Source organism: Glycine max, chromosome 4 (assembly GCF_000004515.6).
Source record: "Glycine max cultivar Williams 82 chromosome 4, Glycine_max_v4.0, whole genome shotgun sequence".
Taxonomy (NCBI): domain Eukaryota; kingdom Viridiplantae; phylum Streptophyta; class Magnoliopsida; order Fabales; family Fabaceae; genus Glycine; species Glycine max.
The window spans coordinates 6,878,366-6,892,819 of NC_016091.4; the positions used below are offsets into that span (position 1 = coordinate 6,878,366).

The 14,454-nt window shown below is 29.4% G+C and overlaps 1 protein-coding gene across 1 annotated transcript; it reads right to left on the reverse strand.

Annotated features, from left to right (window-relative positions):
• Window positions 1–13,212: 13,212 nt before the first annotated feature.
• On the reverse strand, window positions 13,213–14,311 carry LOC100812542 (U-box domain-containing protein 26). The gene has a single exon (XM_003523686.4). The coding sequence runs from the start codon at window positions 14,290–14,292 to the stop codon at window positions 13,384–13,386; it is 909 nt and encodes a 302-aa protein (XP_003523734.2). The 5' UTR covers window positions 14,293–14,311; the 3' UTR covers window positions 13,213–13,383.
• Window positions 14,312–14,454: the final 143 nt, after the last annotated feature.

The following is a 14,454-nucleotide window of genomic DNA, read 5'->3' on the forward strand; positions in this document are numbered from 1 at the left end:
CCATTTAATCATAGCATCAACAGTAATAATTAAGTTTGACACTTTTTTTTTCTATTCGGAATATTTGCACACAAAAATAAGGAAATATATACATTCTTTTGATCATGGATCAAGTGTTTTTTTTTTGCTCAAATAAATTCATTTCCACGCCATTTAGGCGTGCACTCAAGTGGTTGAGATAAGTGAAAATAGACTAAGAAAATGAATAATCATACATCAATAATCATTCAGTCTAAAGCATCTCATAATTATTTCACAGTTTTCTCCACTCTTTTTTACTAAATCGATCGTATCATTTATTATCCTTTTATATTTTCCATTACTTACTAATATTTGTCTATAAATTAAAAAGATAGATTTGGGGTGTTTATAAACTATTTTTGATATAAAAAAAAAGTATACATCAAATTACAGTAGTGACTCTTCGGGATACTAACAAAGTACTGGGTTTTCACGTTTCATTTAGGATCATTCACGACGAGATTTAGAAGAATTGGTAAGCTTAAAATACTGGGTGTGCAGTGCTTAAAATCTCAATCGTTTATTTATTTGCTCGTTTGTTTTTATGATTTCAACCGTTGATTATATCAGAATGAATTAGAAACTGCCACCTATACTTTTCCTTTTTCGGATGGACCAACCTATGTACTTTCGAATCAAAGCATTAACTTGAGCTCATTTGCCCAGAAAATTTTCCCTTCTGTGAGAGAGATGCAGAGAGTATTGAAGAAGCTTGCATAGGGCTTTTTCACAGATGCTTTGAGGAACATGGCTATGCTCGCTGTACACATTATATTCCCCCATTTGGACCCTGGAAACCATGGCTTCATTCATATATTAATTATTCAGTCTCGTATTCTTAAACTTAGGAACCTTTTTTCTTCTATTGCAACTTTTCTTTTCTGGGACCATACTCGGCATCTAATTAAGCAGTTAGGTGAAAAAATAAAGTACACATGTTGTACGGATGGTGTTTTGAATTTGAATATTGTGTATTCGCTGTAATTTGTATTTTGTAATTACCGGATATAACTTTTTGGCTTGATAAAATACCGAAATATATATATAGTATTTTAAGCATACCAAATGTTAATTTCTATTGGATGTAGAAGCCACTGCTTTCATTAGTTGTTTTGTGAGGAAACTGCAACTCGTCTTCGTGAAAGTTAATGCAACTGTGGCATTTTATCAATCTTAATTTGGATGTACTTTTATACTAAAGAAAAGTTCACCATAGTAAACTAATAGTGTTACTATTTAATTAATAGTAGTAGTTTTGAGTTTAAATTTCAAATATATAATTGTATTAAATAGTGGCAGAAAATATTTTACGACCTATAATAATTTTATTCAATTTAAAGAAAATTATCTCTCATAAAACATGCATGCGCCTAAAAAAAAGTACAAACTTTAATTAATGTCGGCAGTGCAGGCTAAAATTCTTGAGAAATATAGAGGATACTCATCCTAGTTTGGGTCGAGATGGCCCCAAGTTTTAGGTTAAGGAAAAGAACTTGCATGTGCATCCAATTCCTTATAATCTTGGCATGCCCTTCAGATTTTGAAGCAGAAACAATATACAAAGCCCTATATAACATGACCATGGAGGCAGGAACTAAAGCCCCAATGCAATTTTACCCCAGCATGAGCTGGCAGGTGAGCGAACCTTACAATGTGCGGCATCAATGTCTTGGTTTCACTTTAAGAAAAAAAAGGTACTTGTGAGAACGGGTTGATTTAAGTTTGAAATTTGTTGATATTAAGTAATTATTCATATATAATCACGCTCTATATCAACGTACGTTAAAATCAATTAGCAGTTTTCCTTGCTATATATGTGTGTTTTTTGAAATGAGTATAACTATTGAATCTCTACTGGGTGATTATAAAAGGAGGTGCCACGTGCTAACAGGAGTTCCCCACGTACACTGACACCTTCCCAATAAGGAGCATCCACCAGAGCCAGGTTGTTCAACTTTATCAATCCAGTAGTAATACTCTCCTTCTAAGTTTCTTATAACAATCTTATAATGTAAAAAGGAGGTAGGACAAGAGAGAAAATGTAAAATAAATTGACTATTGTGATGGAAAATGATAAAATAAATAAATAAATTATAGAAAAATAACCTAAAAAGTCATTATACCTATGTCATTATACTCTTATCTATCAATTTTGATCGGAAGCCCCACACAGGCATTAGCAGTGACAATTTAGGAGTCAGGAAGATACTTAATTATCTGAGCTAATATGCAAAGTATGCATTTGGCATTCCCTTACTAATTAGGAGCAATTAATCAATAAAAGATTATAATGGCCACGCCCAAGGGAAGAAGTTGTTTTGCATTAATCTGTTGGATGTGAGTATCTGATGTTGAGAGCAAGGTAGTGTTCTAGAAGGTGGAGTACTCATGCCATGAATGGCTAGGAATAGGATGAAGCAGTTTTGAGCCAATTGTGGGGGTTAACGTGGATGCATGATATGATAATGCCGGTGCCCCATTGATAATGGATGGCTTGATAGTTAGGTGGAGGCATTTCTATCAATAAGTAAAGACAAAGCTTTCATCATATTCAAGTTTCTTGAAATATATGCAAAAAATTATATATCCTTCTACTAATGCCACGTTTATTAACTTAATCAGATATGCATCAAAATATTTAGACAAGTTTTTTTTCCATCATAACATTATTATTATGAAGGTTAGTCATTTTTAGTGAAATTTTTCTTTTTAACCCAATATTTTACTTAATATAAGAGATTAAATTTAATTCCACTCAAATCAACAATTTATTAATTTTTTGATTGTGAAGGGACGACCTATATATAGTTTTATTGTCATAACCGATATTTTCAGAAACCATAAAAATGTAGAATACTTAAAAAGGTTTACTCACGTTAAGTTTTATTGTTATCCTCTCCTTTCATAAAATTGGTTATCTACCTTTACCCTAATACTTTACAGATAAGTTGTTTGATAACAATTTTTCAAGTAAATTACACTTTTGTTCTTAAACATATATTTAAATTATATAGTCTTTTCCCTTTTTAAAAAAGTTGCACACACATTATACTTTAACTTATTGTAATTAATGTAACAAGTTAATTTATTATTATTAGTATTGTTATTAGGTACTATGAATGAACTTTTAACACTGCCGGCTAATTTTAAACATTGTGTTAAAAAAACTGAACATCAATTAAGATGAAATGATATTTTGAATGTCATTACTAGAAAAATGTAATTTAACAATCAAAATTAGAGACTGAAAACTTTCAGCAGCTATCAGAGCAACCGAGGTAGCGACCGACCAGCTTTTGTCTCTAATTACAACCAAATCTAATCATGGTGGCTAACTTGTGACAGCAACTAAAATATGGGTCGTTGAACTCTTTGGTTGCTATATCTATAAATACTAAGTACTGTTGCAACCGAATTAGGGACCGAAGTGAACTTGAAGATAGCAACGAAATACAATTCGACTATTGTTATGATAATAGTGATCGAATATGATTCAGTCGCTATGCGATCATAATAGCGACCAAATATGTTTCGGTTGCTACAAGACAAAATAATATTTTGAAATTAGTGATCAAATGATTTTTTGTTCAAAAAATTAAGAAACTAAAATTTTAATTTATTATAAATCATAATAAATATATAATATACTTAAATACATTTTATACTTGAAAAATATTGAAATTAATATATTAGTAATATTTTAAATTAACAAACCAATATTTATAATTTTTTTAAATCATAATAAATATATAATATTTTTTTATTATACTATGATAATTTTTAATAAAATTAACAAAACCAATATTTACATTATTTGATTATGATAAATAAATCATGCTTATCATTAGTCTTTTAATTTGTGTTTTGTACAAAGTAATTGTTTATTTTATATAATTATTTAAAAATTAATAATAAATAAATACCAAATTGTGTAAGCAAGACCCAATAAGATGCAATGTGTAACTTATTCATTCACTAAAATCCCAAATTGATTTTAATTTACAACTTAGTTGCAAAATTCATCCCTCAATTTTGCCTATTTTACCAAGTTGATCATCCTATTTTTTAATTCATTATTTGAGTCTCCTATATTTCAAAATTCACTATCTTAATTGTTTATTTTAACTACGTAGACTAGACTACAAAGTTGACCAACATTTTTTAAAAGAAATAAAATTTTAAAAATACATGAAGAAGGACAAGAATCATGGTCTTTAGAGTGAGAAACATACTCCTTTACCACTACACCTAAATGTTCATTTAAATATTTAGTGTAAAATATAGTATTAATATAAGTTTTATGTGAAAATAGTTTAAAATTTAAATTTTGTTCTTTTTTAATTTATTATATTTGTATAATCTTATATATTATCTTTTAAAATATAATATATAAGATTAAATTCTATTTTTCACATAAATTAGAATATGTATATTTATATAAGTTTTATTTTTATTTATATATTATATTTATCTTTTAAAATAATGTTTTTGATTTAGTGACAATATTTTTTATATATATTAAGATATCCATGTTATTTATTGTAATATAGATAAAAAATATTGGCAATAAATCGCATACATAAATATTTTAAAAAATAAAAAATATTATCATTTAATTTAATTATGTATCTTTACTATATAATTTAATTCTTTAAAAAAATTACATACCTCATTAAATAAAGTTAAATATAAAATAAAAAATACTATTATAATAAATAAGGAAATTATTTTAATATAGGTATAAAAATACTATCATTAAATCATATATATAAATATTTTAAAATAAAATAAAATATTGTCATTTTATGAAATTATAATTTATATAAAAAATATACATTAAAGATAAAATTTATATTATATCTTTATTGTATAAAATAAGATTTGAATAATGTGATAAAAAAATACATAAGATTATGTAAATATAATATATAAAATAAAAATAAAGCTTATATAAGTGTACATATTCTAATTTATGCAAAAATATAATTTAATCTTATATATTATATTTTAAAAGATAATATACAAGATTATAAAAATATAATAAATTAAAAAAGAATAAAGTTTGAATTTTGAATTATTTTCGCATAAAACTTATATTAAATGAACTCTTACCTTTGATTAATATCTTTTGAAATTATTTACACATTTTTATTTGTTTTTCTTTAGCTAGTGTTAAATGTTTGTGATTGACTTGTATGAACTTTAAAGCCAGCTATAGTAGATTAAAGTCAATTTTTTCTTATATTAGTGATGATTTTCTTGAATATTAATCCTTATTTGTCTACACATTTAATAATTTATCTTTATATCTCACTTTATATTGCAGGAGAAATATCAATATCATTGAGAGAAAATCTTACAACATTCGATAGAGAAAGACGTATCTACACAGGATTCCCCTAACATTGTTATTTTTATTAATGATAATAAAATATATTTGAATGTTATTGGAAATCCAAATTACAAGGGGAACGTATACGGCTAGGTACTTTGAGCAAAAGGTTTAGTTGCTCAAAATGAGCTCCATCTACTTATATTGCTCCTGTGGAAGACCAAATAGAGAAAATGCATGAGACAATTACTAAATTGAATGTTGAGCTTTTGTCAGAGGCAGATAAGGAGAGGACACTTGAGGAAAAGATCAATGTTGCAATGATTTAGAATCATGACCACCAAAGTTAGGAGATGCAACAACAAATTTGAACAACTTCGTCAACAAAATGAGCAAATGCAGCGTATATTACAACACTTACATATTCAGTCTATCATGCTAGCTCCTAGTCCATCGACTACCACAACATTTGAAACTAAGCACTATGTTGACGATGCTTAGGTTGATCGTCCTCATGACATGTCAAATGACCATCGACTCCTGATTATTGTTTATTTTAATTTGATTATGTCATGTTATGAATTTTAACTTTATTAAACTTTGACATTGCATTTTATTAAACATTGAAAACTTTGAATTTACACTCTATCAATCTTTAAATCAAAACTTTGTTATTAGCTATATTTACACATTATGAATGTCCACTTTTATTTATAAGTTTGATTATACAATTTAATTAACGATTATATTTATAATCGATAATTATTAAGCAGGTCAAAATATAACAAATAAAAAAATAAAAAGTACATCATATTTTTGTTTAGCAATTGAATCTGTGACCAAATTGTATTTTCAATTAATTTTGTATTTAAAAATTAAATATTAAATAGCAATCGAATTAGCAACCGAATTGTATATAAATTCTAAAATTAATTATTAAAAAGCGATGGACTTATATTTTTAAAACTTAGCCACAAAAAATAGCAACCGAATATTATATTAATTTATTTTATATTTAAATTTTACTATTTATTAGCAACTAAATTAGAGACTAACAATTTAGTGTGCTGAATTGGTCCCAAACAAAATAACAATCAAATACCTAACAACCGAATAAGAATTCGGTGATTAAGGACTTAGTGACTAGGGTTTTTGCAACACAGAGAATTCGGTCGCCATTTCGGTTGCTAACATTTTTGCGACCAAATTTATCGATTTAGCAACCGATTTGTGCAGTTGCTAAATCATTTTTTTGTAGTATGTTTATATTAATGACTTTGAAACGATACTTATATTTTAAAGTACTAAATTTTACTGTTATTTTAAATAAAAAATTATATATTGACAATGTTTTGAGTCATAAAGGTGGAAATTTTGACTTTAAGATGTTCATTTACATTAAAGTAGGCTAAATTATAATGCATATTAATCTTTTATAGATTTTCTTAGAGAAATTAATCTTTTAAAGATAGAGAGTACTAGTATAGTTCTTAAATTAAGATGGAAGAAATCTATAAAATTAATTATTTGTTTTTCAATCAAATCCATATGTTGGAAGAACTTTGTATTATATTGTTAATCGAAAACTACAAACCATATAATCAAATAGAATATTATTATTTTATCTATTTTCTTTTTGTTTACACAAGGACGGTAACACCTAAAAAATGACAAATTAAAGGTGCAAGTAAACAATTAATTTAAGTTTGTTAAACTTTAAAATAATTATCTTAAAATAATTCAAATAATAATTGAATGATGATATAAAACTGTTTTACAATATCAATATGTAGACATTAAATTATTTAAGATTTAACAAATTTATCATATATAAGGAGTTATGATTGGATGATAAAAATGATTTTATAGTGAGTGTTAGAGTATAACATTTTTTTCTCTTATAGTACATCTATATGTTTGTTCCCAATGTATAAGGGTTGGAGTGTACCTTTTGTACTCCCCTTAGTAACATTTGATTGCCTATATGTAAAAAAAGATGTGTCAAGATTAAACCGAAAATACGCTTAGCTGTTACTGTTTTACTTTGTGTTTCAAAATCCTAAAATGAAATTCATTTTACCTAAATTATTAGTTAAATAATTTTGTGCCAACCAAAAAAATTGCTAAAAACCCAGTTTTATGCGTTGTAAATTGATCAAATTAACAATCTCATCAAAACGTTTTCAATGTATGACTCATCATTGATTGAGACGGTAAACATGAATGAATAAGAAGTATATTGAGCAAGAAATTATTATAATTGGTCTCGGATCACCACTTGATCTATAATTCCGACCAATTTGCATGATACGTATTTAAGTATTATTAATTATTTTTCTTTAAACTACAAAATTTAAATATGTATAACATAGATATTAATCGAGATCATGAATAGGTGATCCAAAATCACCTAATAACTTATTTTATTGAGCATGCTTTGTAATTGTTGAAAGTATAGTTAAGTATTGGTTCATGTCATTAAAAGTATAATTTAACTGTTGAAAATATAAGATCATAAGCAAATGTTGTAAAAATGTTGAATATTGGGGCAAAATGAGTTCCTCATGGAAGAGACGAAAGAGGTGGAAATTAAAGCGATCTAGAGTAGAGTTTTCATGGATTATGCCACTTTTATTGCCCTAAAGAAATATGTTCAGATCGACTTGTTAAAGGGAGCGAAATTAATGTATTAAGATCGATGAAAAAGTTAAAATCTTGACTATGGGATATATATATATATATATCCAGGAAAAGATGGACAATTGCTTTAAAAAACTATTCAATGACGAACACAAATTTAATTTTTACTATATTGATCATTATGATAGGATAAACACTTGATAGAATAGGAGGAATAATACCTTTTTTTTATCTAGAATTTGGTAGCGTATGGTGAAAAGTATGTGGTGAAAGAAACATAGAAAATGATCGATAATGACGAAATAGTAGTAGGATCAAGTACTCTACTCATTGAGATATGGAAGGATTTAGGAGAAAAGGATATTAGTTGTTTAACGAATTATGAGGTCTAATAAAACGTTGAATAAGGGGAGGAAGGTCACTTTAATCCCTATTTATAAATCTACCAAAAAAAATTCCTATTATAAATAAGGCTCATATTATATTTATAGTCTCTTAAATTAAAATCTGTATTTTTAAATTCTTTAAATAAAATTTTATATTTTTTAATCTCTTAAATTCTGACGGAAATATTAAAAATAATGTTTTTTTAATTTAAATGACTAAAAAATGTAAATTCATATTTGAAAGACTAAAAAAATAGACTCTTTAATTTTAAAGAATTAAAAAATATAATTAAGCCTTATATATGTATAATTATACAAATTTTGTGGGGATTAAGCTCATGAATCGTATTATATATGAAGCTACGAGATAGGGTAATTAGGGGGATACTTTTAAGACAAAAGATTAATATTTCTAAAAGCATTATTAGTTTTGTCAAAGATGTCGGTTATAGAAGCAATATATATACTTCCTGTGATGATTAATGAAGTGATAAACAGGAAATAAAAAATACTTATATATAATATACAATTTTTTTTATTGATTTGGAAAAGTGAATGATTGATGGAGTCCCAGTGTGCATTGTCTATACTCAAGCAATGAAGGAAATGTATAAAGGAGTCATGACTAGTGTGAGAACAGAAGGTAGCTAGGATCGCAATAGATCTTTCTATAGTTATAACTTATAAGTAATAACAAAAAACGAAAACTCAATACAGTAAGATTGATATGTTGTGTTAGATGAGTGAACACATTAGATTAGATAAAATTAAGAATAAATGCATTAGAAACAAAAGTTAAAGTAACATAAATGGTAGAATATTACCTTAATTAAGTGTGTGGAAAAGATATAAGAACCCGAGTAAGAAGAGTATATTGGATGCAAGTGTAGCTTATCATTATAAGCTAAGAAAGACGAAGAAACACTATTAACAGTATCATTAAGAAGAATTTAATGGTCAATATTTGTTTATAATTAAACTTGAGTAAGAAGAGTATATTAGTTGCAAGACGCCTTATCATTAGAGACAAGACCGGAAGACAGAAAAATCCTATTAGCAAATCCATTAAGAATAATTGAAGGCTCAATATTTTGTTATATAAACCTTATTTACAATAAAAAAGAATTATGACGTTGTAATTAATTTCATCAAATAAGAAAAACTTGATAATTATTGTTCATCAAATAATCTAGTTATTGGTGAGCCCATGAAATCATGATTATAAGATATATACTAAAAGGGTGTTTAGAAAAGCTTATTTGAATTTATAAAAAAGACATAATCTTAATAAAAGTTTTTTTAGTGTGTATGGGTAAATAGTTTAAATGACAAAAATTAATAAACTTTCATAAGAAAAAGAGATCTAATTCATAAATTCCACTGTGAAATGTAGTAAAATAAGTTTTTTAATAATTTTTTCATAAATTTTATTCATAGAATTAATTAGAAAATCATATATCATTTTTATAAATTCTTTCAATACCTTTTTTATACAAACGTTATGATGAATTTTATAAATAAATACTTAAGTAAAATATTTATTTAAATTCATATAGTAGTTCTTGACTGAATGCAAAAGGATAGTTCATAGTTGTGACGCATTGCTTGATCGATAATATATTAATAAGAATGAATTACTCTAAAAATACGCGAACTGAGAGTGTATGGCTCTACCACCCAACATGGAGATTAACTGCTATGAAGTTGCCTTAAATATTAGGATATATAATTTGTCATCCACAACGTTGGTCCTATATACACTATAAAAAAAATCTTAATTATTTTTTAAAAAAACTAACAAGTAAATTTAATACATGTAACTTCATTTGTTTATTTTTTTCCCTGTTTAGAGATCGAACTGATTTTCTTATTTTGGCAAAAGCAATTCACATGAGTTTAAATTAACTAGCCCCACAAGAAATATTTTTCCACCAATTATGCTACCATGTGTAAAGGGTTCAGGAAATGGAGCCATCACTCTGTTCCACTATTATTCTCTCCCAAGTCTGACATATTTCCTACAGAAACAGACACACATTTTCAGCAATTTCTGAAACTTAACCCCACCCCACGTGAACCTGACACGCTCAATTTCAGGATATTTATTATATATAAACTACTCTTTACATTGCTTATTCCCTTAATTTGTTCCAGCTCAATATCTTCAAAAATTGTAGCACAACTCAGCATTGGACATTACTCAACATTGCCCTCAATCCAGATGCATGCTTCTCTGGAATCTATCTCCTCAACTCAACAAACTTTTGTGTATTAAAGTTTGCCAAAAAAAATTATATCTAAAGAGATAATAATTGATATGAAAAATTTACGTGATTATTATTAAGAAACATAAAATATTAATATGAACTAAAGAAGCCGGTTCTCTTGGGTTTTAGTGTGTATCTAGTGAGCATTTATAAAATTGATTTTGATTAAATTAATTTTATAAAATTGATGTTTGTTAAAATTAAATATAAAATGAAGTAATATATGAATGTTTCTATTCTAGCTAAAAGCAGTCAATAAAAAAAACATATATATTCAACATAAGAGTTGTCTGAAATTACAACAAGCTTAGTTGGGCGTGAGTAATAATATTTGATGCGTGCCTCTTTTGAAGTAACTTTGAGCATCTTCAATGTAAGAATTCAAATTAGATTTTTAAGTCTCTTCTTAATTAGCATGTGTTTGGTTTCCGTTGGTTTTAATTGACGCATCTTGCGCGTCATTTTTGAAGCATTCATCAATACTAGCTCCTGCATCGTTTTATACTTTTTGACGTGAATTTGCTTGTAGACGTGGATCTGAATGTTAAACCAGACACACGGGTAGTTAATATTTTAACATGCACGTAGTTTTGAATGTTCCAACTTATTCAAGTTATTTTCTAAAAAAGCAAAGAACTTATTCAATTTCGGTTTTGGAATTACCGAATTAGGCTTTCAGTCCAAAAGATAAGTCTGGCTCAAAATGGAATTGGGTGAGTTTGGCTTGTGGTATATTCACAACTTCTTCATCCTCCAGCTCAGTTAGCTCCTTCCCCTCTCCACTTTTATGCAGAAAATATAAGTATTTGTGCCTTCAATGCGAAAATTGTTATGGAGCCAATGCAAGAACCAAATCAATATAAATATAGCAGCTGTACACTTTCAACTTCCGGGAAAGCTTGTTTCTGCTCGAAAAGTAGAAAACAATGTAATCTAAGTTCATTGTCAATTAATGATTAACTTTGTGGAGAAAGAATGTAGAATTTCCTTCTTCTTTTTTGACTGAGTTGAAAATTTAGTAAATTGGATTTCAGAAGCTTAACAAAATCAAGATAAAGATACTTCAAGGTTTAATGAATAATTATAGAAATACTTATACATTATTCACTAACAAAGTCCTCAGCAAAAATTGAATCCCTACTATTACCTAAATATTGTGGAGGAAAAAGTATGCAATTACCTAAATTTAAAGATTAATTATGAGAAAATAAAATTTTAATTAACATTCCTACTTGTGAAAAAGTTTGGATTGTATGTTTCTTTTTCTAATTTTAATGCTGTGAGATTTTTTTCACGTTTTCATTTAACGTTTGTTGGCATGTGATTTTGAGTTTAACCGTTGCCAAAATTACTCAAAAATGTCACCCTACATTATTGAATGCAAGTATAAAATGTTGAAAAAAAATGACGGGTGAATACCCCATTTTTACATGACACTGGATATAGAGACTTTCTTTTTTTACATAAAGTCATAAGATATAATAAGAAAAAAGAGATAGAAAAAAAGAAAAATATTAATAAAATGTTTTGAAGTAATTAAGTGTTCACATGTGTAAAATGTTATACTTTATAAAAAATTAATTCCGCGCGTGTCAAACAGTCGGTAAATATTAAAAAGGCAACCTCCTCCTTGACCAGCTCCCGTGTGTTTGATTTGGTGGGAATCAATTTTGGATTTAAAATTAACTTTAGATATATTTTTATATATTTAATTTTTATATTGAATTTTTTTTAAAATTAATCTTAAATTAAAGTAACTTTAAGTAACTTCTACATTAAATTTAAATTTTAATTAAGATATTTACTCTTAAATTAATTTTATAATAAAACACTCAAACATAAATCACATCATTTAAAAATTAATTTTTCAAAATTAATTTCATTCAAAATCATTTTTTTCAAATTCCATCCAAAACACATACACACTAATGTTTGAAGTTACCAGTTAGAAGGAAATATTTTGTCCGGAAAAAAAAAACATTCACAACTTGGTAAAATTAATTAATCTAACAGAATTTTTTTATACATAATACTGGACTCCATAACCCGAACCTACAAATGACATCAAGATTTGAAATAATAATTACACCTCCCCTCCATTAAACCATTTGAACTCTTTTATTCCCATAATGTGGATAAAGAACAAACACAGTACCTATTCAATCACCAACAACATAAACTGTTTCCAACACGAACGACGTTGATAGTCGCAAATAACAACCAACCACGATACCTATGCAGCAGGTACAGAGAACAAGTAATAATAAGCCTTTTAATAATTAGTGTTTTTAAGATATTAAAGAAGTAGAAGAAAAAAAATATTTATTGTATAGTTCACGAGAGAGTATAAAAAAAATCATACTCAAAACAAGTTTATACATCCCAATAAAAAAATTTCTTTTTTTAATTTCTTAACCTATATTACAAGAGCACTAGTTAACATTTACCTAATAATATCACTAAACTGGCCAGCCCGAAGAAAAAACAATATACATTAAGTTTGATAATACTGTAACAGAAAGCAAGCATAACAAGAATAATTCAAATTACTGTACAGTCCAAAAAATTTGAGAAAAGAACAGTGTTACTTTGTTTTACAAAGGTTTTAAACAACAGTAGTTCCCAATTCCGATCAGAGGTAATGCAACTGCAATTATGGCAAAAAAACGTTACATTTTATCTATTATTTCTCGTGATATTAAAAAACACAAAGAACTGTGGCTGCAATTTAAAATCTTCAATTGCCGTCGTGAGCGTGAGTCTCAGAAGCTTCAATCTCAGCCTGAGAGAGTTGTTGCAGCGTCTTCAGCAGCTGCGTCCCTTTCCTCCTCCCCCTGGCGCTGCACTCGCCCTGCAGGGCGAGTTCCACCGCACGCGCCACCTCTTCGGGAGGCGCGGTGTAGTGGTTCTCGGCGCCGGCGGCGCCGTAGACGACGGCGAGGGCTCCGATGGCGTACTCCTTGCCCCTTGCGGCGGTCTTGGCCATCATGGTGACCATGACGGGGACGGCGAGGGCGTGGGCGCGGAGCTCCTCGGCGCCTTCGGGGAGCGTGCACATGAGCTCGAGGGCAGCGAGGGCGCGCTCGGCGGGGGCGCCGTCGAGGTCGGGGGCGGCCTCCACGACGGCGGAGACGGCGCCGGCCTCGACGGCGACGCGGCGGTTGGCGTCGGAGAGGCAGAGGGCGAAGAGGATCTTGGTGGCGGGCTTGGCCTGGGCGAGGTTGGCGGTGAGGGCGCGCATGAGGTTGGGAGGGCACGGCGGTTGCTCTTGGGGAGGATTGGGGACAAGAGAACGTTCTAGAAGGTTGAGGGCTGAGGTGGGGTCGGTTGATAGTTGGAATTCTGAAATGTGGAAGAGTTCTTGGAGGTTGTGGATTTGAGGTGGTGGAGGTGGAGAAGGAGGATTAGTGTTTGTTTGGATGAGGTTGTTGTTATTGTTATTGGTGGTGGTGTTGGGGGTTGGAGGAGAGAATCTCCACTGGGTGAAGCTTTGGGAAGTGGCGGAGGAGGAGGAGGTGGAGGATTCGCATTGGAAGGGAGGAGGGGTGGTGCCGTCGGGGCTGAAGAGGTTTTGGCCCCAGTGCCGGAAGAACGCCCCATGAAAAATAGTTGGTTTTTTGAGTTTTGGTCGTGGATGGGTTCTCATGGTTGAAGGGAAAGATAGAGAGAGGCGCGCGCTACTGGCCTTCTTTTTGGGGTTGTGTGTTTTCGTTGTACGACGGGAAGAGCTTTTATTTGTTTCTGGTCTCCTTTCGCAAAAACAAGGAACCGGGTCCAACGCTCGTGATCACTTCCCCTCCTCCCCTCC

Excerpts from the sequence above, each read along its gene's own strand:
- LOC100812542 (XM_003523686.4), bottom strand. The coding sequence starts at position 14,292 with ATGAGAACCCATCCACGACCAAAACTCAAAAAACCAACTATTTTTCAT.